Raw genomic sequence first — 25,325 nt, 5'->3', positions numbered from 1 at the left:
TTCATCCAGCAAAGACCCGAGGCTCAGAGAGGTGAAGTGTCTCTTCCAAGGTCACACAGCTATTCACCATTGAAGGCGGAAGGAGGAGGCAATAAGGACAGCAGATAGAGACCTGCAGATTGACTGTGCGTGGATCTCCTGCTGCTGGATGGGACGCTGTCAGTGTCACGAGCAGCGACCTCTAGCCCTTGCCCTCCTCTGGAGCAGACAGCTGAGCTCCCTAGAGAATAACCTGTGGCCTCTAGAGATGGAGGAGACAGCAGGCTTTGCTGGGGAGGCAGGACGGGAGTGACACAGGTCTAGTGTTCAGTGAGGACTCAGATTGCGGCTCTGCCACTTGCTGTGTGACGTTGAGCCAGTCACTTCATCTCTCTGAGCCTTAGTCTCCTCATGGTAAAATGGGGATAATATTGGTGCCTACCCCCAGGGTTGTTGAGTGAGTACATGTGAAACCTCTATGATGGCACCTGACAATAGTGGGCGCTTGATAAATGTTTATTATCATGCGACACTGTGTCTAAAGCTCTCAGCACAGTGCCTAGCACACAGCAAACGTCAGGTAAAAGGCATCTATTATCATCATTATCATATTCGTCATCATCACCATCATCGGCTAATCCACTGCAATGAGAACAGCAGGGAACAGAGATCTTGCAATTCAGAGTCTCCAGATGTCCTTTAACCTGCCCACACACAGCCCTGCTTTAAGAAAACCCCAGGGACCGGCCCCATGGCCGAGTGGTTAAGTTAGCACGCTCCACTTCGGTGGCCCAGAGTTTCACTGGTCTGAAACCTGGGCGTGGACCTAGCACTGCTCGTCAGGCCATGCTGAGGACCTACAGCTACGTACTGGGGGACCTTCGGGAGGAGGAGGAAAAGAAAAAAAAATAAGATTGGCAACAGATGTTAGCTCAGGGCCAATCTTTAAAAAAAAAAAGAGAGAGAAAAGAAAACCCCAAATACGAAGCCCTGAGCTAGTACCTCTGGGGAGCCGTTAGTCCCCACCGATGGCGGCTCTCTCTTTCCAGCTGGGGTCGCTGCAAGAGGGACCTTAAACAGCGGACCCCTCCTGGGCATGGAAATCGAGTCTCTGCCAGCCGGCCTGGCTGCCCCGTTTTTGGGGAGGCCTCAGTTTGGGAAGAGAACCCTCCAGACCCCCTGGCCAGTTGGGCAGCTGTGGCTGAGGCCCCTGAAGGCCTGCTCACCTTATAGTGCTGTGGGGGAGTCAACCTTGTCAGGCAGATGAGGCGGCTCCCCAGGAGCTGGCACTGCCGGAAACCCCAAAGGGTCCTCTCATCCCTTCCATATTTACCATGATCCAGAAAGCGCCCCCGGGCGTGGGCCCAGGACGCTGCCAGAAAACGCCTTTCCTTCCTTCCTTCTCTCTTCCCTCCCTCTCTTCCCCCTTTCATTTGACAAACATTTACTGTACACCTACTATGTGCCAAGCACAATGCTACATGCGAGAGAATTTTTAAAAAGGGACCAAAACAGACGCCACTCTCGGCCTGCACCCAGAGCCCTCGTTACTGGACTGCCAACTGGGAAAGCACGCCTCAGTTCTGCAGGAGGTTCTGTGATGTGGCCCCGACAGGGCCGGGCGTGGAGAAGGCACCTACCTCACAGCTGTTGTGACGAGCAAATGAGGGCATACAGCAAGCACTCAGTAAACGTTAGCCATTGTCATACCACTACACCAGGCTCTGCGTTCAGCACTTCACACGCCAGGCAGCCTGGCTCCAGAAGCCTCTCTTAAACCACTTCCAGCGCTGGTGGGCGTCAGTTGGCTCTCCCTGCCGAGCCTGAATTCCCCCTCCTTCTCGTTACAGCCCTTTTGTTTTGGGATTGGTTTGGCGGAGCTGCCCATCGAGGTGCCCCAGCATGCCCTGGCCGAGTGGCAGTGGCCATGTGGCCCTCATTAAGCCAATCGCTTGCTCGCTCTTGCTGAAATCTGAATCTCGGGCAAAATGGGGCAAGATTGGAAAGACAGTGGTGCTCTGACAGCATATCTGATCAGCTCCCACTCCCTGGCTCGTTCGAGCTGCCAGAACCTTCCCCTTGAGTCTGTGGCTCTCACAGCCTTCCTGCGAATTCCATCGTGTCTTAAGTTGCCAGAACTGGATGCTGTGGCTTGTGACACAGGATCCCCATTCATCCACAGCGCCTCACACTGGCTGGCACACGATGCCTCTTTAAGGTTCCTTGGCAGCAGGAGACTCAGAAACCCTCGCTCCCCTCAGGCCCCACCAGGCATGGGGAGCGGGAGCCCAGTGCTTACGTGCCATCGACCTTCTCCACACCGTGGAAGAAGCTGATGCAGTCTGACGTGTTCCTCAGATTGAAGCACTTCTCATCGATAAACTGGGCTGTGCTTTTGTCCTCGAGGTCCCTCTCCAGGGCGTGCTGAGAATCTCGGTTATCCCTGGGGTAGGGGAGAAAGATTTGTCCCTGGATGGTGCACTTACCCAGAGTCCGTCACCCCAGGTCACACGGCAGGTGGGTGCAGAGCCACTGCTGAAAGTCAAGTCTTTGACTTCCAAGAGGGTGCTCTGTCCACCCCCAGTGGCTTCTCAGCCCTCCTCCCACTGTGATGCCCCCACCACTACCCAGGGCCTCCCCTGCCCCTATCCATGCAGACCTGTTGTCATTTAGAACGCGGGCAGGCAAACATTACTGTAAAAGGTCAAGTAGTAAATATCTGAGGTTTGTGGGTCATATGGTCTCTGTTGCAACTACTCAGCTATGCAAGAAAGCAGTCATAGATAATACGTGAATGAATGGGTGTGGCTTTGTCCCAATAAAACTTTATTTACACAAACAGGTGGTGGGCCAGTCCTGGCCCTCCCGCTGCAGTTTGCCAACCTGATTAAGAAGATATGAACTCACCCTCTGGACAAAATCAGTTCACAAATCATCGTGTCTGACCCTATGCCAGGCACAGAGTGGAAAAGACCCGGATAAGACCCAGTCACTACCCTCAGGTGGCTCACAGAGTTGCGTAAGTAAATACAGGAAAATTAAACACCGTACAGAATGGTAACAGCAACACAGAGGAGGAAGGCATTAATTCAGGGAGAGGGGGTGGTCAGGGAAGGCTTCCGAGGAGGCGTCGGAGCTGGATTTTCCTAACAAAAGCAGTAGACACTAGGGACAAAGTTGGGTGGGCGAATGAGAATTCCCAGCTGAGGACACTACACGCACAAGAGCAGAGAAGCTTGAGACTCCTAGGTGTTCAGGGACTGGCGACCTGCTCCTTAAGGATCATGGAGTCTGGGACTGGGCAGAGCCAAGGACTGGGCGGGGTCAGAGATTGGGCCCTTTGACCTGCACGTAGCTTGTCAACACTGCCCGGGATGCTATTCCATCCTGGGAGCTTCTGTCACAACCCTGCCACTCAGTTCTCACTGTCTCAGTAGAGCTGAGGGGCTGCTGTGTGTGTGTGGGGGGGTGACTGCTATTTCTGGGGTACATCAAGCCAAGGCACCAAGCCCCCAGAGCCTATCTGCAAGCTGCCTGAGCCCTGAGCATCCTTACCGGGGCTGCCCACATGCCCCGCACTGCAGGAAGGGGCAGTCCCGGTAAGGTTTCCAGCCCGCCTCTTGCTGTCTCCGTCTGAGTGAGGGAGGAGGAGAAACCAGCCAAGCAGCGTGCCTTGCAAGCGTTAAAGGCAAGTGTCTAGCTCAAGGGCCAGGGAGGAAGGCGGCCTCCGGGGCAGCTGGGTGCCCAAGGCTTCACTGTGGGCCCCAAGCCCTTAAAACTCCAGCCTCCCTTTAATCCCAGTGGGAGCCTCCTGGCTCGTGAGGACACCAGTTACACAATCTTCCAAGAACAAGAAGCTGATTCCTTTGGAAGACTCTTGGTTCAAGGCATCCACCAGCCCCCCTGGAGAGGCCCCGGCCCGGCCTCTCACCTTGATGCCTAATGCCACCCACTCTCAGCCGATCCTGAAGTTCAGAACTGGCACAGGGAAGCCACGGGCTGAGCGGGGCCTCAGAGAGGCCCACTGCTTTTGCAAAGCCCTCACTGCAAACAAGAAGGACCAGTGATGTGCTGGCTCATGGAAATCAATGGCGCACATCTCAGCGTCCTCACTGCGGGAGACTGAAGTCAGCCCCAGAGGCAGCATTTACACCCCTGAAACTGGCAAATGCTACTACTCAGGAATTTTTTTTCTTTCCTGGAGAACTGGTTGTTAAACATTTACCAGCACACCACTGACCAAAAGAACCACTAAGAGACAGGGGGGTCCACCTGGCTTGCCCCCAGCAACCCCAGAGATCCAAAACAAAGTCCAATAAGAGGGAGAGAGAACGGCTCTTACCGCATCTGGATATCAATTCTTTGAGCTAGTTTTCTCATCTGATCTTGGCAACATTTGAGCAAATCTACTTCCTGCAATGAAAAACATCAGAGAGAGCGGTCTCGCTTAGAAACTCACAGCATCCTGTCTGCCTGGCCAGTGCCCCCACCCCTCGCCTCTCACTGCCTCCCTGGACCTCGTGAGCTGAAGGGTCAGGGTGGGGTCCATTTCCTGCCTCAACCCGCACAATCACAGGGTCGGCCTGCCGTGGTCGACTGTCGAGGCTCCACACTCTTTCTCCTACTTTCCTTTCTTTTTATATACTTCCAGATTAAAAGAAAATTGAGCACCTACTGTGTGCCAAGTGCTCGCCTACAGATCATTTTATCATTAAATTAATGCATACAAGTTGGTACAACGGGTGACATACAGTCGGTGTTCAATAAATGCTGGCTTTAATTATTGTTATTTATTGGTATTATTACGAGGACGCCCATTTTGGAGATGAAAAGACTGAGGGTCACTGACCTCATTTCTCCCTGTTCCTAAACTGCACCTGAGGCCCCCACCCATGCTTTCGGAGCCCTAACTTTGCGTGGGGAGACTCATGTGGCCTCTGCTCCTGACGGGCAGCTCAGAAACCTCTCTGACCAGCTGGCCCTCCCTCCCTGCTCAGGGGGCTGGGCAGACCCAGTGGCACCTTACCCGGATAAGGTTTTTCTCCACGTTGTCATGGACCAAATCAATCCCTATCCTCTTCTCGCGATGGTACAGGCACTCGAGGGCCACCTGTAGGGAGCAGCGGGAAGCGTGTGTCCTTCCTGCAGCTGGATGCAGACCCTCAGCGGAGGGGACGCACACCCACCATCGCCATGACCTGTTTCACGCCCAGAAACCTGGATGCTTCACGTGGTCTCATCACCACGCATCTGGGTGGGCGCTGTGGGGCCATGACTGCAGATGGGCGCAACACTGGTGTGTCTCTCACAGGTCTGCTGTACAGGTTAAGTCCGCTTGACAGGTGGAGAGCGCTCAGAATACTGTCAATAAATCTCGCTTGTGAATATACGTGAAAACCCTTTGGAAAGTGGCCAGGGCCAAGTGAGACCCAGGCAACCCTGCCGCATGGCCATGGACCTTATAACTGTCATGGAGACACGAGCAGAGTGGAACAGAAGACAGGAGAAGCCGCGACTCCGGGGAACAGGAGACTGAGGAAGAACGGTGATTGGGCCCCCAGCCTGTGACGTCACAAAGAGCAGCGGGGGTGCGAAGGAAGCAGGGGAGGGTGATGTCTTGGTGTCGGGATGCAAAGGCATCTGGGAACTCAGAAAGGAGGGGGATTCATTCGCTCCACAAAAATTTCCTGAGCCCCTTGTCTGTGTCCTTCTCGATCAAAGTTCTGGGGATACTGCAATGAACTCGATGGTCCCTGCTCTAATGGAGTTCTAACAGAGGGGCCAGAACACACACAATTAAACACATAAAGAAACTCGATCATTTCTGACGGTGATAAGGGCTGTCACGAAAATTGTCAGGGCGATGTGGGGGGCTGAGGAGGACTTCTCTAAGGAGGTGACAGAGTGAGACTTGAATCACTAGAAGCAGCAGAGATGAATGGGAATAATGCACCAGGAAGAGGGAACAGCAGGTGCAAAGGTCCTGAGGTAGGAGAAAGAGAAGACGGGAAGCCATTGGGACTGGAGTAGAGAAAGGAAGGCTGGAGCAGCGGGCAGAGGCTGGGCTGTGTGGAGGCTAGAGGCTATGACAAGGAATTTAGATGTTGACTACCGTGCATTAGGAAGCCACAAGGAGGTCTTAGCAGCAGAGTGTGGTGGTCTGGTTTAATATTTAAAATCACCCCTCTGGCTGCTATCTGGAAAATGGGTTGGAGGGGAAAAGTGGCGAGGCCAGGAAGGAGGCAGTCACACTGTCCAGTGAGAGGCCGCCTGCACTGAGGCCGTAATACTGGAGATGGAGAGAAGTCGATAAAGCCGAGATGCCTCTGGTCCCCGTGCCACCACGTGGCTGTCAGAGGTGGCCACGTGTGCTGGGGCAGAATTGGGTTTTCCAGCCAGGCTGGGAGAGCGAGAAGAGAGTGGGAGAGGAGAGCAAGAGATCTGGGATGCTGCTTTGGGTGCCTGAGCAGGGGAGAAATCTGGGGGTACAGGGAAACAGGAGGACACCCCCAGTGGTTGGAACCTGTGCCATGTCTCTGGGGGGATCTGGAGGCAGGACCTCTGCTACAGAAGTCCCCACCCCTGACACGCAGTGGAAACGGCCGCTCCAAGCAGGAGGCTCTGAGTCCCTACACGCTCCAGGGAGCAGCAGAACCTCATCCTGTGTGGCCAAGATGAGCTCCCACAGCACGAGACAGCACCGCTGGCTCCTCACCCAGTGTCCACGCCGGGACCGCGTGAAAACACTTACCCAGACTCCCCGGCAGCCAGGGAGCCCGTGCAAGTTCTGGCAAATGGGCTAAAAATGGACTCCCATGCTGGGCCTTCTGGAAAGCTGATACTCCCTGATAAACAGGGACGACACAACTGGCTCATTTGCCTTTTGTCCTACCCGCATCTTCCTGCCCCAAACGAGAATACCAAAATGCTCCTTGCAAGCTGGACAAAAGCCATATGCTAAGGATGGGCAAACCAAAGAGAGGAGCCAGGGTCCCTTCTGGCATCCAGCGGAGGCTGCAGCAGCCTGATCAGTTTCCCTCTGGAATTCTCACCACGATAGAAAAATGGGTTCCTATTTGACCAAGTTGCTATAGCCGAGTGTCTGTTACATGCAGCTCAAGGCAAGCCAGCTGATCTGGGATCTGCCTGGAGACTGGAGACCAAGAAGCATCGAGAACGTCCACAGCCAGGCATTTATTCATTTATTCAACAAATACTTATCGAGTGCCTACTGTGTACCAACATTGTGTGAGGCTGGGGAGCCACTCAAAACGCTGGTCTAGACAACAGGCAACCAGAACAGGCATACGGGGACATCACAAAGACTAACAGTCTTAAACACATTGGTGACAGAGCAGACAAAAATCCCTCCCTCACTGGGCCTGTATTTCCAGCAGGGAGAAAAACAATAAAGACAGAAATGCATAAATTACAGAGTATGTTAGCAGGTGCTAAGGGCTATGGAGAAAAAGAAAGCAGTTCCTGTGTTTCCTCTTAAGACCATCACACACACACACACACACGCATGCACACACACATGCAGGCACAGGCACGCACAGGCATGCATGTAATGTCTTGATGAAATCTCTGCAATTCTGACACAACTGTAGAATTCTCCCAAGGAGAAAAGGAAATTCGATCCAGTCCGAGGAGCCCTGATTTGACTGGGAGAATCCTGAATTGACTAAGATTCCATTTTTTACCTTAAAAACTGATCATAGATGATGACGCAGCTTAAACGGACCTGCAAGGCTCCTGTCACCTTGATCTTCACTCAAGAGCAGTGGGGCGCGTGGGGCTGCGTCGCAGCGGCCTCCTCGCCCCCTCCCGGCCCGCCACTCACCTGCAGGGGACAGTTCACCTCCTCGGCTGCGCACTCCAACCGCCTCTTGACCTTCTCCATGCCGTGGTTCTCGTTCAGCAGCCTCTCCAGCTCATAGCTCAGCTCAGACTTCCAGAAGTTGATATCCGAGAGCCTCTGGCCCAGGTTCCGGCAGGTCCCCTCCTGCATCTGGCGTGTCAGCTGGTCCTTGTCCTGCATGAGCCGCATGGAGTCGCCCATCAGCCGGCCAGCCCACAGCCGTGAGGCCTCGGCCCCGCCGATCTGCAGCTGGTTGGTCTGGTCCCAGTCACGGGGGCTGTAGCGACAGAAGAGCGTGGAGTGGAGCACGGGCAGGATGGTGGGTGGCCTCAGGGGGCTTCTGCACGTGGTTCCCTCGTCTGGGCAGGTCTGGACATCAGACACCTTGCAGAGGAGGCTGGGTCTCCACGAGTTGAGGTAGCGATACCCAGGCAGGTAATAGGGCTGGTAACATTCCTGGACCACAGGAGCCTGCACAGCTGGAGGCAGCACACCAAAGCCAGAGGCTTTCCTGGGGCCACAATAACTGGCGGTCTGAGTGGTTCCAAGGAACTGCATCCTCCCCCTTCAGCCCCACCCGGGCAAAACTCTGCCCCAGGGGCCAGGGCGCCCAGGAAGGGGAAGAAGCTTCTCTCAGGGACAGGCAGGACCTCTGTGACTCGGCACTGTTGTCACAAAGCCTGGGGGAGCGGGGCTTTCCTGGGCCCTTCCTCACTTTCTGGCCAGCTGGCGCCTTATTGTCCCCAGCCGAGTGAACATGCGTTTCTCCGTCCACAGAGCTGGAGGTGCAGGCAACGGCATTTATCCATTTCACCGTAACAATCGAACCTGCCCTTCCAGAACTAACCCCGCCTGTGGGAGAAAATTTAATGCGGTCCACTCCAGTCAGCTCCATCAGCTCAGGACCAACGCAGTCAAGGTTAGGTGCTTTTCTTCTCTCTTTGTCCCCAAGATGGCACCAAAGCAGTACATCCACAGCGTGGAATACTACTCAGCAGTGAAAACGGATGAACTGGACACACGGAACTGCACGAATGAATCTCGAATGTATTGCGAAGGGGAAGCAGCTAGACTCAAAGGCCACATCCTGTATGATCCCATTTAGAGGACATTCTGGAAAAGGCAGATCCGTAAAGAAGACAGAGCTGGGGGGAAGGCTGACCTCAAAGGAGCACGAGGAAGTCCGGGCACGGGGATAGCATGGTTCTCTGCCTTGACTGTGCTGGGGCTTACATGATTCCAGGTATTCATCAAAACCCATAAGGTGTCCACTAAAAGGGGTGAACTTACTGTATGTAAATTATACTTCAATAGACCCGACCTCAATAAAGGGGGGGTTGTGACCTCCAGGAGGTGGAGACCATGTCTCTGGCTCACCTGTAAGTCCAGCCCCCAGCATGCCATTGAATGAATGGATGAGACTTATTATTCCAGAAAAAGTATTCAACCCTCTATTCTATACCAATATTTTTATCCCTTCAAGAAACGCTCCCCCATCCTTGGCTGGTGGGAGTGGCAAGAAAATCTCCAGGTACAGAACAAGAGCAGTGCTTGACTTGTGGGGCCCTTCCCCCCTTTTGAAATGGGAAAGAGAAGAATACAGCCCAGAAATGGTCCCCGTGAGCGGAATGTGATGGTCAGTGGGAATTTTCTCTCCAGTTGCCTAAAACCAGGACTGAAAAACAGAGTGGGTATGAGCAGACTAAGGCAGAGAGAAATAACATCAATTCAGCACCTTCTGTATACCCGATGCTTTACCCGATGAAATAACATCAATTCAGCACCTTCTGTATACCCGATGCTTTACCTGATGCTTTATGGGTTAAGCAAATCCATAAAGAAAGCAGTGCCACTCCCATCTTGTAGGGGGTGGTAAGAAAACCAGGTGGGCTCTGGACCCCCTTTGTACCCACAAGGCTTACCTTGCACGATCTGTTAAGATGCGACATCGCACACAGGAAGAGCCTGTATATCAAGGGCAGTCAAGAAATGGACCAGAAAGATTCAGGGTATTTTTTGAGCACTAAATGTTCATGGTAAATTAATAACATGAGCAGTATCTAAGGGTATAAAGTAAAATTTAGATTTTTCTCATCACTCCTAGCTACTTCTCAAATACAACTACTATTATCAATTTTTTTTATTTTTCCAAAGATATTCTATGCATAGAAGCATATACAAATCTATATCCTTTTTTATGCAAATGGTAAATACCATATGCACCATTTTCCAGATAACTCTTGGTGATCATTTGATTTTGGTATACACACATCTCTCTTCCTTTTCGTAGCCGCGTAGTACTCCCTTATGTGGAGGTGCTATTTGTTACTGACCATTCTCTATGACTGCGCGTTTCAGCTGTTTCCTGTCTTTTGCTGTCACAAACATGGCTGCCATCAATGTCCTCCCACGTGCATTTCTTTAAGCCAGGTGTGGAGGCACAATCTTCACACAGTGGAATTCTCCCTCTCAGCACACGGTTTCATGAGTTCTGACAAAGGTGCACAGGCGCACCACCACTACCACCATCAAGACCATAACACCTCCGTCACCCAGGAAGTTCCTCTGTGCCCTACCCTCTGCCTCTGAGCCCGGCAACCACCAGTGGGCCCTGTCCCCACAGAACACCATATAAACGGGATCATGGAGCGCACAGTCCTCTGAGCCCAGCCTCTCTCCCTCAGCACAACGCCAAGTGCAATCAACATCCTTCCACATACATTTCTGGGCATGTCTGAGCATAACTTCCACAGGAAGTTACAGGCAGGGCACGTACATTTTTTACTTGGATATATACTGTCTTGAAGGTTTCCCCTCCTGTGGGCCTCTGGGTACCTACTTTATTACCATATATTTTTTGTGTGCACGTATCCTGTCCCAGAGCTTCTCCTATCCTGTGGGTCTCCGGGGAGAGCAGCCAGGGTTTCCTTGAACCCTGGCGATGGCTTCCGATCAGACACGAGGGACATGAGGCAGGCGTGGCGGCTCCTGACCGTTTGCCTTGGCACAAACGCCAAGGCCCCCCACGTGGCACCAGTCACACGGCTACTATGGAAAGGGGTGGGGCCTTAGGAGACGGGCCTTAGGAGATGGGCAGAAAAAGTCCCTTTGGTGACTTTTTCGGAGTCCCGGCGTGGACAGCTCGCTGCAGGCCAGAAGCGTCTGGGGCCTGGCTCACCCGGTCTCCAGGTGGCTTGCTGGAATGGTTGGGGGGGATGGGTGAGGACACACCCCACTGAGAGTCGGCCATCCACAGAGTGAAACTGTCACCAGAGAAACTCACTCATCGCCCACTCAGCCATCCGGGGCTCCAGCTTGATTTTCCTAAGCAAATGGGGCTCCTGGAAGAAAAGGATTGATCTCAAATTCTGATACTCAGCTTTGCACATACTATATATATATAGAGAGAGAGAGAGACATATATATTACATATACATACCTACATGTATATATGTACATATATGTGTGTGTATATATATGTACACATGACTCGTGCATTTTTTCTGCTGTAAAAAGAGGGGAGAATCCACGTTGGGGGTGAGATGTTGGGGAGAGGCTAGATACAAACAGTCCGTTTTCTCAGACTTGTTAAGTATCTGGCCTTAACCTTCCCCTTCAGTCTGTTTACGCAAATGCCAATCACGGGCTCAGGGACTGCGGGCTGAGGAGCCCCTGGGCCAGGATGTGTGCACAGAGGGACCTGTCCTGGCAGAGGCGGCCTTTCCCTCCAGTGGCATCCCAGCGCCACCCCTTCTCCCGGCCTGGAAACTGACAGTCATTGTGCCTCCCTCGGACTGGAGATGTGAGAATCAAATAAGGGCAGAGCAAGGCACTTAGCAGAGTTGGCGCTCAACCATTGTTATTGGTATTGTTATTATTACACCACACTTGGCCACATCATTTCATTGATTCTTTTGATAAAGCTGGGAGGCGGGCATGATTCGCTCCCTCATTTGACAATTTGCGGGCAAACTAAGGCTCAGAGAGGTGAATTTGTTTGCCCAACGGCACACAGCAAGTCTCCGGAAATGGCTAGGGTAATGCCCTCCCTGTTTCCCCTGGGAAAAGAGAGCCAGATAAAAATCCTAGACGGACTTGCGATGGGGCAGGCAGGGGGCTCAGAGAACATCTCAGGAAAGTAGGGTTTCTGTTGTCTCCCCAACATTTTAGTATAAATATTCTTTTAAAAGCAGCGGCTTTCAAACACGTTCTCTGACGTGGGAGGTTGTGTTTAAATGAACTCTTGCAGAGAAGCAGGGCATGTGACACGAAGGGCGGTGAGGGGCTCTGGTTGGAGGGAGCAGGGGGGATCTTCCCCTGCAGCTACGGCTCCACAGAGCACAGAGGGAAGGCCCCGATTCAGTCCACGGCCCTCAGCACTTCACAAATGAAGGACCCAGCCAGGAAGTGGGGAAGCCAGACGCCATGTCCAGGTTGTCTGAAATCACACGGGTCATCTAGAGAAACGGCATGCTTCTCGCGAGAATCAAAGGCATTTTGTCAAATGTGGAGTCATGTTCTGGGCTGAGTGTGGGTCTGCTTGTTTCCATGTCACAAACCACCACAAAATTAGCGATTTAACGCAAATCTGTTCTCTTACAGCCCAGGAGGTCAGAAATCCAAAATGAGTCTCAAGGGGTTCAAATCAAGGTGTGTGCGGGCAGAGCTGGCTCCTTCTGGAGGTTCCAAGGCAGAGTCCCTCTCCCTGCTCTTTCCAGCTTCCAGAGGCTGCCCACATCCTGCGGCTGGAGGCCCCTCCTCCATCTTCAAAGCCAGCAGCGTCCGCAGCATCTTCTCTCCCCTCTGGAATTCCTGCCTGCCTTTTACTAGAACTCTTCTGCTCACATGAGACCCACCCAGATAAGCCAGGATAATGTCCCAGCTGGAGACCCCTAACTTAATCATACCCGCAAAGTCTCCTTTGCCACACAGGGCAACATAGTCACAGGCTCCGGGCCTTAGGACATGGCCATCTTGGGGGTGATTACTCTGTCCATCGCAGTGAACAATATAGAAGAATTCTGGGTGCCTGAAAGTCAGGCAAAAGTACTGTGCTGTGGACTGTCCAAAATGCGAAGAGACTCAGGCTGAGGGGTGAATGAGAGCATTTCCTAAGCCACTTTCCAAAGGTCTCCTTTATCGAGGATGCATTTAACTTCTAAAAAACAACACTCCGTCTCACCCACACCTAAGTTCCCATCTAGTCCTCGCGATCTGTGCTTCTCACAGTTAACAGGCCCACAAATGACCTGGGGATCCTGCTAAATGCAGATTCGGCTTGAGTAGGGCTGAGCAGGGCTGGAGATGCTGCAACACTTACAAGCTCCCACGTGAGGCTGGTCCAAGGACCACACTTGGAGGAGCGAGGCCCTGAAACAAGTTATATGAGGGCAAGGACCTTCACTGTATCCTTGGTACTTAGAATATCTGGAACATAGTAGATGCACAATTTGGGTTTGTTGAATGAATGACAAAATGGGTGGATGAAAAGATGATGGATGGATGGATGGATGGATGAAATGCCAGAACTTCAGATGCCATTAAATGAGAAAGAAAAATTGAAAACAGCCATGGCTCAACCAAAACTCACCAAAAAGGAACAGTAAAACTTGACGATTCAGTCCAAAAGATCCAAAGAATCAGCTTATAAAAATGTAGGAAGTAAAAATACTGAAAGTAAGGCCCTTGGAGCATGACTGTTAGGGAAGTCCTCAGCAGTGGCTAACCAAGGGAGGGGCAGCGGGGTTTTTCAAGGTTCATCCATATTGTAGTGGCTATCAGTATTTTATTCCTTTTTATGGCTGAATAATATTCCACTGCATGGACAGACCACTTGAGTTTATCTATTCATTTGTCGATGGATATGTGGGCTATTTCCACTTTATGGCTATTATGAAGAATGCTGCTATGAACACTCCTATATAAGTTTGAGAGTAGACTTACGTTTTCAATTCTCTTGAATATGCACCTAGGAGTGGAATTGCCAGGTCCTTGGTAATTCTGTTTAGGTTACTGTTGAATTTTAATCAAAAGTTTGTAAGTTTCACATCAGCACATTTTTATTACTTATTCTTTAATAAATAGTGTATTACAGGTAGATTCAGAGAAGCAATTCAGAGAACACCCAGCTACGCGGTCAGCCCGCACACACGCAGGCTCCACTCACGCGCGGGAAGATGAAGAAACTAGAACACAGGCTACTTCTGCTCTGTCCCTCTAAGCGACCACTTCGAGTTTTCACTTGTGTCCAGAATGCAGAACAGTGAAGCAGAGCGTGACCTGCAAGGCATAATAAAATTGTTTTGAAAATGGATATCTTAGTTCATACAGGAAATCTTCCCCTGAACTCACTATCTCTAAAATTGAAATGGAATCTTTGTGTTTGTCAATTGTACCAAAACTGAAAAACTAGCCAGGAGCATAATCATTACTGGAATATTGCTGTAGACAGGAGGAGAGCGTCAAATACACTAGGTGCCCCACTGCTTGGAGATCCCTCATCCACAGCTACGAGATTGTTTTCAATCTCCTTTAAACCACGCTCTTGGAAAACTCACTCTCTTTCTGATATCTCTGTGGCAGGTGGCGTAGGACGGGCTGAGGAGACGGGAGAGGGGAGACCTGAGTGGCCCCCCGCCCCAGCTCAGCCTCCCAGACTTTGGAGACTCCGGGCCCAGCACAGCACTGACGATTTCACTGCGGTCTCTGCCTGGCCCCTGCTGTATTGAGACGGCTGTCCGACCTCCGTGGGCTGTAAGGGGCTGGCTCCACGCCTGCGAATTTGATGCGAAACCTGTCCGTCCGCAGAAGGAAGGCATGGAGGCTGTCGCAGGTGACGGCCGGGGCAGCGTGTCCGACAGAACTTTCCACAGCATCCAATCAGCTCCCCGAGTCAGCAAGCATTCCTCGGGTGCCCCCTGTGGGCAGGCAGGAATCTCGTCACCTCTGCCTTCCTCGCAGCCAAAATTGGTGACTGCAGGTGCCTCCGAGGAGTGCTTAGAAACCAGCAAAACAGGGACGCACACAGGAAAGAGAGAGGAAATCCAGAAAGAAGCTGCTTTCAATTCGGCATCCATGTGAGTTTGTGTCATTCAAAAATAAAAACGGTATTTTACAATAAAACTTAGTTTTTTTCACTTTGAATTTCAGAAGGTCTCTTTTTGGTGCTTCGCGCACTGCCTCTGGCTGGTGTCCAACGACCCAGCAGTCTTTCTGGAAATGCCCCCCCACAGATACTCACGCACATGCGTGTTACACGCGTGCACATGTGTGTCCCCTGCTGCCTTGACGGTGAAACTGACCACGTGTCCCTCAGGACAGGAGGCGAGATACAACACGCAGCACCCCTTCCGTGGAACGCTCTGCAACGCAAAAGCAGCCAGACCTGTGTTTGCTGATAAGAGACTTCCAAGATGTAAGTGAAGAAAGCAAGGCAGAGAACCGTTTATACGGTACGATCCCACTTAAGGAGATACATATGTAGTTGTATACAAACGAACACTTCAGGAGAGATGCACAAGGACCCGTGCCAGCCAGAGCGGTCACCTCTGGGCGGGGGCAGGAGTAGACGGCGAGGGGCACAGAGAGAGACTCACTTTTTGATTAAGCCTTCCATACTGATTATATATATATATATATATAATTTTATTTTAAAGTTTTAAAATTTCCAAAACTGTGTGAATAATATATATAGTATATAATACGTACAGTATTATATGTAGTATATACCTTATACTACATATAATAACATATATAATATAATTTATATATTATATAATATATAACTATTACATAAGATTTGTTATATATTGTAGAGGGACAGTCCCATGGTGGAGTAGCTAAGTTCATGTGCTCTGCTTTGGTGGCCTGGGGTTCGCCAGTTCGGATCCTGGACACGGATCTACACACTGCTCATCAGGCCATGCTGTGGCGGCATCCCACATAGAAGAACTAGAAGGATTTACAAGTAGAATATACAACTATGCACTGGGGCTTTGGGGAGGAAAAAAAAAAAAAGAGGAAGATTGGCAACAGATGTTAGCTCAGGGCCAATCTTCCTCAGCAAAAAGCATACTTAAAAAAAAAAGATTTGTATATATTGTTACTATTACTCTATCATATTTAAATATAAATTATATTAGATATTACTCTTATGTAAGGGTATACTGAAGGTAGTATATACGTAACATATCTAACATATATTACATATGTATCTAACCTAATAGGACTTCCACTTCTGGCCAAGATTGCGTAACAGGGATTGGCTATACCCTCCCATGTGAAACAACTCAAAAACATTCAAAATACATAAAACAATGACTTTTGGGACACTGGACGTCAGGCCCTGAAGGACAGTGGTCCCTGAGGGACGGAAAATCAATGAGGCGAGCCCCTCAGTGCCCCAGCCCACCGCCTGGAGAAGGGTTGCAGACCCTGGCCCGGGGAGGGGAAGCTCCTGAGAGGAGGCGTCAGAGCCAGGACAGACGGATGCCGACGTGGCTAGCGTCTGAACGACAGCTCCCCAGAGGACAGCGCTACCCACAGAGAGCTCCGGAGACGTGCAGAGGGCTCCCTGGTTCTTCAGCTGAGCACTTGCACTCACACGTGAGGAAAGAACCCCAGGCAGGGGACAGAACCACCCAAAAGGACTGGAGGGAGCAAGGCCCAGAGCTCCCACAAGGCTGGGGACAGTTCCAATGCCACCAACCACAGCAGAAACTTTCACAGTTTTTTAAATGGGCTTAAGATTTGAACAGGAACTTTGGCGAAGATACGCTGATGGCAAGTGAGCACATGAAAGGTGTTCAACCTAAGTATTCACTAGGGAAATGCAGATTAAAACCACAGTAAGACCCCACTCTGTGCCTATGAGAATGTGGAACCTTACCCACTGCTGGTGAGAATAGGGGCAACTGAGGTCTCTGAGGCCGCAGGGGGCGATCCACCACCGCCCGGGAAAGGAGCCTGGCAGTTTCCTCCCGCTCCAGTTTCCCTCCACTCCACTCCGAGAACTGAAGGTGCGTGTCATCACCAAGACTCGTACAACAACGCTCAGGACAGCTTTATGTGTAACAGCCGAAGAACTGGAAGCATCCAAATGTCCACCCACAGGTGAGTGGATAAACAAGCTGTGGGGTGAGCACGGAACACCACCAGCAACCTGAAGAAATGAACTTCATACACTCAACAACGTGGATGAATCCAGAACAAATACAGAGTGAAAGAAGCCAGATGAAAAAGGGCACATACATTCCATTTATATAAAATTCTAGAAAATTTCGATTCATCCATAGAGACAGGAAACAGATCAGGGATTGCCTGAGAACGGGGACAGGGGACGGTTTACCAAGAGACAGGAGGAAGCCTTGGGGATAGATCTCTGTGCTCACTGTCTTGATTGTGGCGATGGCTTCACAGATGAATACGAAAGTCAAAATGTATCACCCGCACACTTGAAACATATGCCGCTTACTGCCCATCAGTTACACCTCAATAAAGCTGTTTAAGAAATAAATTAATAATTGCTAACACCTATAAAAGGTTTAAACGTGTCAAGCACTTGTTTAAAACTGTTTCACTCATGTTAACTCATTTAATCCTCCCAACAGTAACCCTTTGAGGTAGTTAATATTATTATCGCCATTTTACAGAGGAAGAAACTGAGGCACGAAGGAAACACCCTAAATCTGGTGATTTGAAAACAGACACCCCTGTTCAAGAATCCATGTTCTTAACCAACACACGAGTCGACTTCTGTATACATAAGGATCTGAACCCCATTTTTTTAATATAATATATATAGATAAATTTTTTTAATTAAGGTTATAAAAGTTAACATCCTTGTGAAATTACAGTTGTACATCATTATTAGTCATGTTGTAGGTACACCACTTCACCCCTAGTGCCCTCCCCCCACCCCCCTTTCCCCTGGAACCACTTTTTAAAGAATTATTTGACTGAGGTCATATTGGCTTACGACATTGTGTAAATTTCAGGTGTATGTCACTGTATTTCAGTTTCTGTATAGTCTGCACCGTGTTCACCACCAACAGTCCAGTTTTTATCCATCACCATACGGGTGCCCTTTTGCCCTCCCCCAACTCCCTTCTCCTCTGGTCACCACTAGTCTTGAACCTTATTTTTTGACTCTATTATATGTTAGGTGCCTGCTGCGTATGTAGCCCTTTGTTAGATATTTTTGCTGGATCCAAGGGAAAAACGAAGAAAATTCTCTACTCCAAAACTTGAATTTTTTTCCCAGTTCCCGACCACTTTGATCATAGATAGGGGAGGAGCGCCACTTATTGGCGAAACTCGGAACTGCAGGCACCTCCTGTGCATTTCACACGGTCGTGTTCTCACAACCTGCACGTGTTTAAAATGCGCCCGTTCTGTTAGATCTAGAGTTGTAACCAGTTTGATCCAGGTGCTAGTTTCATCCACTGACCTGCCACGTGATTTGGGGCAACTTTCCCTGTCTCGGCCTCCGTCCCCCATCTGTAAATAAGCGTGTAGGATCTGGTCTCTGCAACCCTCACCTACAACCCTAAGTTTACTGAAACACAAGCGTGTATTGGATCTTTGCTCTCTGCATGTTCTGTGCCTGGTGCTTTGTATGAATTAATTATTCTACCCCCACAGCAACCTCACAGGGCAAACGCTTTTAGTATCCCCATTTTACAGATGAGCAAACTGAGGCTGGAGGTATGAAGGGACTGACTCGCCTACTGATACTCCGTTCCTAGGGGGTGAGGCCGGGATGTGAACACATGTCATCGGACTTCAGAGCACGAGCTGTAAACCCATTTAATCCACCCTCATTCAGCTCACCCATCCCCAGCATGGAAGTCTGTGTGTCATCACTAGAAACCCCGAAGGTTTTAAAACACGCTGGGAAACTGCGACTTATGGTAATAAGAAACACGTATTTGGTCTTCATCCCCATTTCTGGCACAGAGCTCCTAAAACCCTTGGAATTTCCGAAGTGATGAGAGCCATGAAGGTGTCTCTTGTTAACGAGGTGACTTTTGGACCACATCTAAGAATGGAGGCTGGTTGCCAGGGGAACCAACCCCCTACCCTGACCCAACTGGAAGGGGAAGAGGGCCAATGATTTAAACGATGACTGTATGGAAGGCGCCGTAAACCCCCAAAAGGACAGGGTTTGGAGAGCCTCTGGGCTGGTGACCACGTGGAGACACGGGGAGAGGGGGCTGCCTGGAGAGGGCATGGAAGCTCTGCGCCCCTTCCCATAACCTCGCCAAAGTATGGCTTCCATCTGGCTGTTCCTGAATTATATCCTTTTATAGTAAACTTGTAATCTAGTAAGAAAATGCTTCTGAGTTCTGTGAGCTGCTCTAGCAAATTAATTGAACCAAAAGGGGGAGGATGTCCTGGGACCCTCTGATTTATAGCCAGTCGGTCAGACATACAGGGAACAACCCGGACTGGCGACTGGCATCTGACGTCCAAGGAGACGGCCATGAGAACCCCAACCTACGGCCAGTCAGAAGCACGAGTGACAACCCGGGTTTGTGACTGGCATCTGAAGTGGAGAGGGAGGCGTCTTGTAGACTGAGCCCGTAACTTGCAGAATCCGGTGCTCTCTCCGGGTAAATAGTCAGAATTGAGCTGAATTGTAGGACCCCCAGTTGGTGTCCAGAGCATTGTTGGTATGGGGGAACTCCCTCCCCACATGAGAACTTGGGTTCAGAACCTCTTCATACGCCCAGGCCCCATGCCCAAGATTCTGATTTAATCGGTGTGGGGGAAGAGAACCCAGGAATAAAATTCCCCAGGTGAGAACCCACTAGAGGAGGTATATACACAGGTGTCCCAACAGTCTTAGTGCAGACTGAAGCGCTAATTCTTTCATAAGTATACACAAACTTTACAAAAGATTAACCAAAAATTTTTTTTTTTTTTGGTGAGGAAGATTGTCGCTGAGCTAACATCTGTTGCCAATCTTCCTCTTTCTGCCTGAGGAAGACTGTCGCTGAGCTAACATCTGCAGCAATCTTCCTCTATTTTGTATGTGAGACGCCTCCACAGCATGGCTTGATGAGCGGTGTGTGGGTCCAGGCACAGGATCTGAACCTGCAAACCCTGGGCCGCCAAAGCAGAGCGCACAAACTTAACCACTACACCAGTGGGCCAGCCCATAAGAGACTTTGTTTTTAGAGCAGTTTTCAGTATACAGAAAAAGCTATCAGAAAGTTCAGAGTTCGCACAAAGGCCCTCCACATCCCCTGCCCAGTTTCCCTGGTTATTAACATCTTGCATTGGCAAGGCACATTGCTATAATTGGTGAACCAAGAGTGATCCCTTATTAACTGAAGTCCATAGTCTACAGTAGGGTTCACTCTTGGTGGTAAACCTTCTACGAGATTTGACAAATGCATGTTGTCATGTGTCCACCGTGACAGCATCATACAGAGGAGCTTCGCTGCCGAGAAGTCCCCTGTGCTCCCTGGGCCCCTCCCCAAACCCTGGCAAACACTGATCCTTTTACCGTCTCTCTCACTTTACAAACATATTTTTTAAATCATTTTAAAATTTAGCTATTCAAATCTTGGGCACTTACTAAGTTTTCTACACTTAAAACAACAAATTAATTTTGTTTTAGTCATCATTGCCATCTTCAATCAGACGGACTGAAATAAAAACTTAAAATCTATTGTTTTAAACTCACAGAACTAAATAAATGCAAAGGAAATGTAAATAAACTTCCAAACGTGGATTTTTTCAGTTTTTAGCATTCAGATTTCCCAAGTTACTAAAACAGAAACCTGCGCTTAGACTTTGGGGCCACTCTGTATCCAGGAAAGGAGAATGTGGTCGGCTCCGCAGGCCGGAACGGCTTCCGTGAGAAGATGCTGCTGACAGCTGATATGTCACAGAGGACTGGGTCATGGCTGGACAGGCAAAGGCCAGGGGAGAGGACATTCCTGGCAAAAGGAACTGTGTGAGCAGCAGAGTAATGGACTGGAGTGCCCAGGGAAATGCCAACTGTTCAGTGGGTAGAGCTCAGCATTGACATTGGTGTACAGCAAGAAAGGAGAGTGGAAGGGTAAAATGGTCACAGAGGCCACTGAAAACCACGTGAAGATTGGGTGTTAGCCTTTGGGCCATAGGGAGCCATTGAAGGTTTATGAGTAGCAGAGTGATGCAGTCTGATACGTGTGGGGAAAGGACAGTAAGACCTGTGGCAGAGAAACACATGAGGAACTACAGGAGGGGGTCCCGTGCCCACTGCTATCTGGGTCTCCTCTACTCCCAGACACATAAAGCTGCATTCTCTACACCTTTTTTGGGTGTGGCCACGTGACTAATTCTCACCAATGGAAAGGGGGCAAATAGGTGTCATTTCTGAGCAGAAGCATTTAAGAAGCCCTGTAACAGCCAGATCTTAAGTTAGCATGAGGGAAGCCATCTCAGGGCAAAGCAGCAATATTGTAACTGTGACCCTCACTCACTGGTCTCTGTGAATACATTCTAGCCTGCACGTGGCCTTGATGATTAAGCACTTCTCGTTTTTACAAAATACATGAGCTGCTGGTTCTATGACTCTGGCTTACGTACATCTCCCAGCTGCGACAAGACAACTTTGTTCTCTGAGTTCCCCAAGAACATGAGGACCTCCAGAAAGAAAAGTTCTGCCTTGGTACCCATCTCGAATGGCAGAAGAAAGAGATAATGTGGTGCCTTGAAGTTCATCACCGTGGATAGTCGACATCCCTAACCCGCCTCCTTCCATGCCCATTTTCCCTATATAACTGCCTCAAGATTCTGTATGATTTTAAGATGGCTCTTCAGGACACTAGTCTGCCATCTTCCAATGATGCTAGCTAACCGTATAAATTTTCCTTTCTCAACCACTGGCTTGTGTGCAATTCTCTGGCACCCGATTGCGGCGAGCAGAACGAGCCCCTTTTTGCTCGGTTACAGCAGAGTACAATTCACCTTTGAAACCTTTTGTTCAGAGGGTGGCAACACAAGATGGCGGAACCTCTGTTGTCTGCATCCCTGAGGAACCACAATGAGCAGGGGCCTCTGTCAATGAAGCTGTATATGGAGCAGGAGCAAAAAATTAACTTCGTTGCCTTGAGCTTCTGCAGTCTGGGGGATGTTTGTTCTGGCAGCACAGCCTAGCCCAGCTGACACAGAAATTATTGCAGGCCTAGAAGGATGAGGGCCTGAGCCAAGGCAGCAGGGATGATGGAAATTACAGAGTGCCAGTTGTCTCTTGCTGTCCCACACTCAGTGGCACAAAACAATAAATGTCTATTTAGCTCACGAGTCTGTGGGTCGGCCGAGTGGTTCTTCCAGACTTGGCTGGACTCACTCACGCATGTATGGTCCCTGTGGGTCTGGGCAGGTGGCTCTGCAGCTCTTGGCTGGACTCTCCCATATGTCTCAGGGTAACTGGTTTGGGATGGCCTTGGCTGGGACCACCGGGGTGACCCAGCTCAGCTCCGTACGTCTTACCTTCAGAGGCCAGAGATGTTCTGACAGCCACGGCACAGGAGCGGGAGAGGGAAGTGAACAAGACAAGCACTCTTACAAGGCTTACTTAGGTCCCATTGCTAACATGTCATTAGCAAAATACGTCACACGCCTGAGCCCAGAGTCAAAGGGTAGCGCAGAATGCCTGCCCACAATGGGAGGGCACTGCAAAGTTAGGGAGCAGAGGGCACAGATCAAGCGAGAGGTGAAGAATTGGGGTTCTTTGTGAAACCAGGCCACCACCCCCCCAGAAGTGAAGCCACAGGACTTGATGCCTGGTTGGACAGAGAGGGAGACATCATGGATGTCTTCAACAATGGCACGACACTTACCCCCATGTCTATGCACGCCTGCCACTCTATCCATCAAGACATCTGGTGATACCCGTTTCCCCACCCCTTGAACCTGGGCTGCCCTTGTGACTTGTTTTGACCAACAGAATGTGAGAAAGTGACCCTGTGCCAGTTCCCAGCTTTGTCCGGCTCAGGTTAGACCACTGAACGATAAGAGACCATGTGGGGTGGGGGGAAAGGCCATGTGGAGGGATACTGAGGCAGACATGAGAATAAGAACCTTGGACCCTCTAGTCAACTCCCTCCTGAATGAAGCCGCATGAGTGAGTCCAGATAAGGCCAGAAGAATCATGAGAAATAAACCATTGTTGTTTTAACCACTATACATTGGGGTGATTTGTTACACAGCAAGTGATAACTGATACAGGGGAGATGAGAGAACTAAGCAAGGCTGATGCTCAGATTTATGACTTGAGTTCTTAGGCCAGTGGTGGTGCCACTCTCTGAGATTAGAGCTCCAGAAGCAGGAACTGGTTGGAGAAAAGCTGTGGACCTAAGTTCGTTCCACTTGCGGGACATCCATGCAGTAAACCCAAGAGGCATCGATTAGGATACACGTGTCTGATCTTAGCGAGAAACAGGGGCTGGAGCTGGAGTCTGGGAAATGTTTCATGTCGGATAGTGGAGATAGTGGGTGATACCATGGACATTAAGCTGCTCCCCTAACTGGTCCCTGTGGCAAGTTCAACCAGAAGTGGGCCACGAACAGAGTCTCGAGGCGACTCATCTTAAGAAGCCGTTCTCAAACTTTAGTGGCTGTAACTACTATCCTGTGGGAGTGTAAACGTGCAGAGTCCCCAGCCCAGCCCCCGAGCTGCTGATTCAGGAGGTCAGCGATGGGCCTGGGAATCCACTTTGCAAGCTAGTTCCTGCCCTTCTGCTCCCACGACAACAGATGGAAAACTCCATCCCAGGTGAGAGAGGAATTTGGCTGGGGAGCGTAGGAGAGAGACCTGGAGCAAAGTCAAGAGGTTTGATTTTATTTTATTTTCGGGTGTGGAACACGATCATTTTTATAGCCTGTGGGGAGAGTGAGTAGCGAGGGAAAGACGGGAAAACAAGAGACATTTTCTCCCTGCCAGTGAGCAAGGACTGGCTGAGTGGGAGGGCCCCCGGGTAATGAGGACAAAAGAGAGATGTGAAGTGGCAACGCTGCTGGAAACAGCTGGGAGGACCATGCAGGAAACGTTTTGGGGGACATCAGCAAGGAAGATCTGAGTGCAGTGGGCCAGCCTCAGGCCTCTGCAGCATGGCTAGGGCAAAAGAAGCCTGCGGTCAGAAGAGTTCAGGGGAGCCTGCTGGCTGTGAGACCCTGAGCAAGTCACTTAATCTCTCTGAGCTTCACTTTCCTCAGTAGAAGAATAATTTGCATCATGCCTCCCAATGTAGGATATAGTGGTTAAGGGCCCAGGCCCAAGAGCCGACTTCCCAGCTCCACCGCTTACTGGCTCTAAGACCTTGGGCAAGGCACTCTCTGTGACCCTGTCTTCTCACCTGCAAAATGGAGATAACAGCAGTCCCCACCTTACAAGGGAATTCCTCTCTGACCTCCCGGCCTTGCTCATGCTGTTTATTCAGTTTCAAACACTATGTGCCACCCATCCCCCACCCTGTCCCAGTCTGGGTGACTCCCGAAGGGCTTTCAGGAATTCTTCCCTGACCCCTGCCACCCTGGTCCTCTTGTCAGAGCACTTATCACACTGTAATTACATCTTCATTATCTGGTGTCCCAACCAGGCTGGGCTCCACGTCCCTCGGCATCACTGGCACCTAGCACAGAGTTGCCTGGCATCCCATGTTACAGATGACAGTGTGGGCTCTGGGGCCAGTCAGAATGGGTTCACCACTCTGGCTGCCTCACTATTAGCTGTGTGACCTTAGGAAAGTAGTTTAACCATTTTGAACATCAGTTTTCTCATCCAAAAACGGAGATAGTAGGACCTCAAGGAAAGGACTATTGAAGGGCATCAATTAGGTAATTCACATAAAGCACTAGATAATAGCTGGCCAATAGTAAGCAGTCAACAAATGCTAGCTATAACTGGTGGCAGTAATACGCAACTGATACACATTACTGTTTAATGAAAGAGTTTCTACATCCTCAGTGCCCGAGGCCAGGTAAAGGTTGTTCACTCATTAACATTTGTGCCAAACCTGTAAGCAACGATACTCCAGTAGCAATGAGCACACTTAGCATCCAGATCTTGGTTTCTAAACACCATTCTCCAGGAAAAGCCACCAGCGCTCCTTGGAGGAATGGCTACAGCAGAAGAGGAACCTGGACCATCTCAGGGTGTCAGAAAGCATGAAAGTGCTCAGAGAAGAAGGTGGACTGGTGTTCAAAACACAGCAGTTGGCTTGAAGAGGCTTCACTGGCCAAATTTGGAGGGGAAACTGACCAGAAAGAATAATGATAATGTATTGTAAAACATAGAAGTCAAAAAACCACGAGTCCATAGTGATCCTCAAAAAAGAGGGGGAACCTCTTATTTACAGAGTAATGCCAGTTAATAAACAAAGATTGGATAATGATGGAGTTTGGGGAAAAGGCACAATTTTGAAAACATCAATACAATTGATTCAGGCAAGAATGATGCTAAAACCACGGTGTGAAGGGCTGATGAACA

At 50.0% G+C, this 25,325-nt stretch overlaps 1 protein-coding gene across 6 annotated transcripts in view; it reads right to left on the bottom strand.

The window, feature by feature from the left end:
- The window catches only part of TEKT5 (tektin 5), a 53,762-nt gene that overhangs the window by 27,441 nt on the left and 996 nt on the right, over positions 1 to 25,325 (bottom strand). Inside the window, exons 2-7 of one of the 6 annotated variants that reach the window (XM_070231027.1) lie at positions 14,007 to 14,119; positions 13,784 to 13,852; positions 7,823 to 11,181; positions 5,006 to 5,089; positions 4,322 to 4,392; positions 2,279 to 2,422 (exon numbers count right to left, since the gene is read on the bottom strand). In XM_070231027.1, coding sequence (XP_070087128.1) covers positions 2,279 to 2,422; positions 4,322 to 4,392; positions 5,006 to 5,089; positions 7,823 to 8,398 — 875 coding nt within the window. In that variant the 5' untranslated portion in view covers positions 8,399 to 11,181; positions 13,784 to 13,852; positions 14,007 to 14,119. Of the gene's footprint in view, positions 1 to 2,278; positions 2,423 to 4,321; positions 4,393 to 5,005; positions 5,090 to 7,822; positions 11,182 to 11,279; positions 13,853 to 14,006; positions 14,120 to 25,325 lie in introns of those variants that run through there. The other 5 variants (XM_070231026.1, XM_070231029.1, XM_070231030.1 and 2 more) reach the window with 5 other exon arrangements.

The sequence above is a fragment of the Equus caballus genome, chromosome 13, assembly GCF_041296265.1.
Source record: "Equus caballus isolate H_3958 breed thoroughbred chromosome 13, TB-T2T, whole genome shotgun sequence".
NCBI lineage: Eukaryota > Metazoa > Chordata > Mammalia > Perissodactyla > Equidae > Equus > Equus caballus.
The sequence above is the reverse complement of the archived record's forward strand: the minus strand, read 5'-3'. Positions and strand labels throughout refer to the sequence as shown.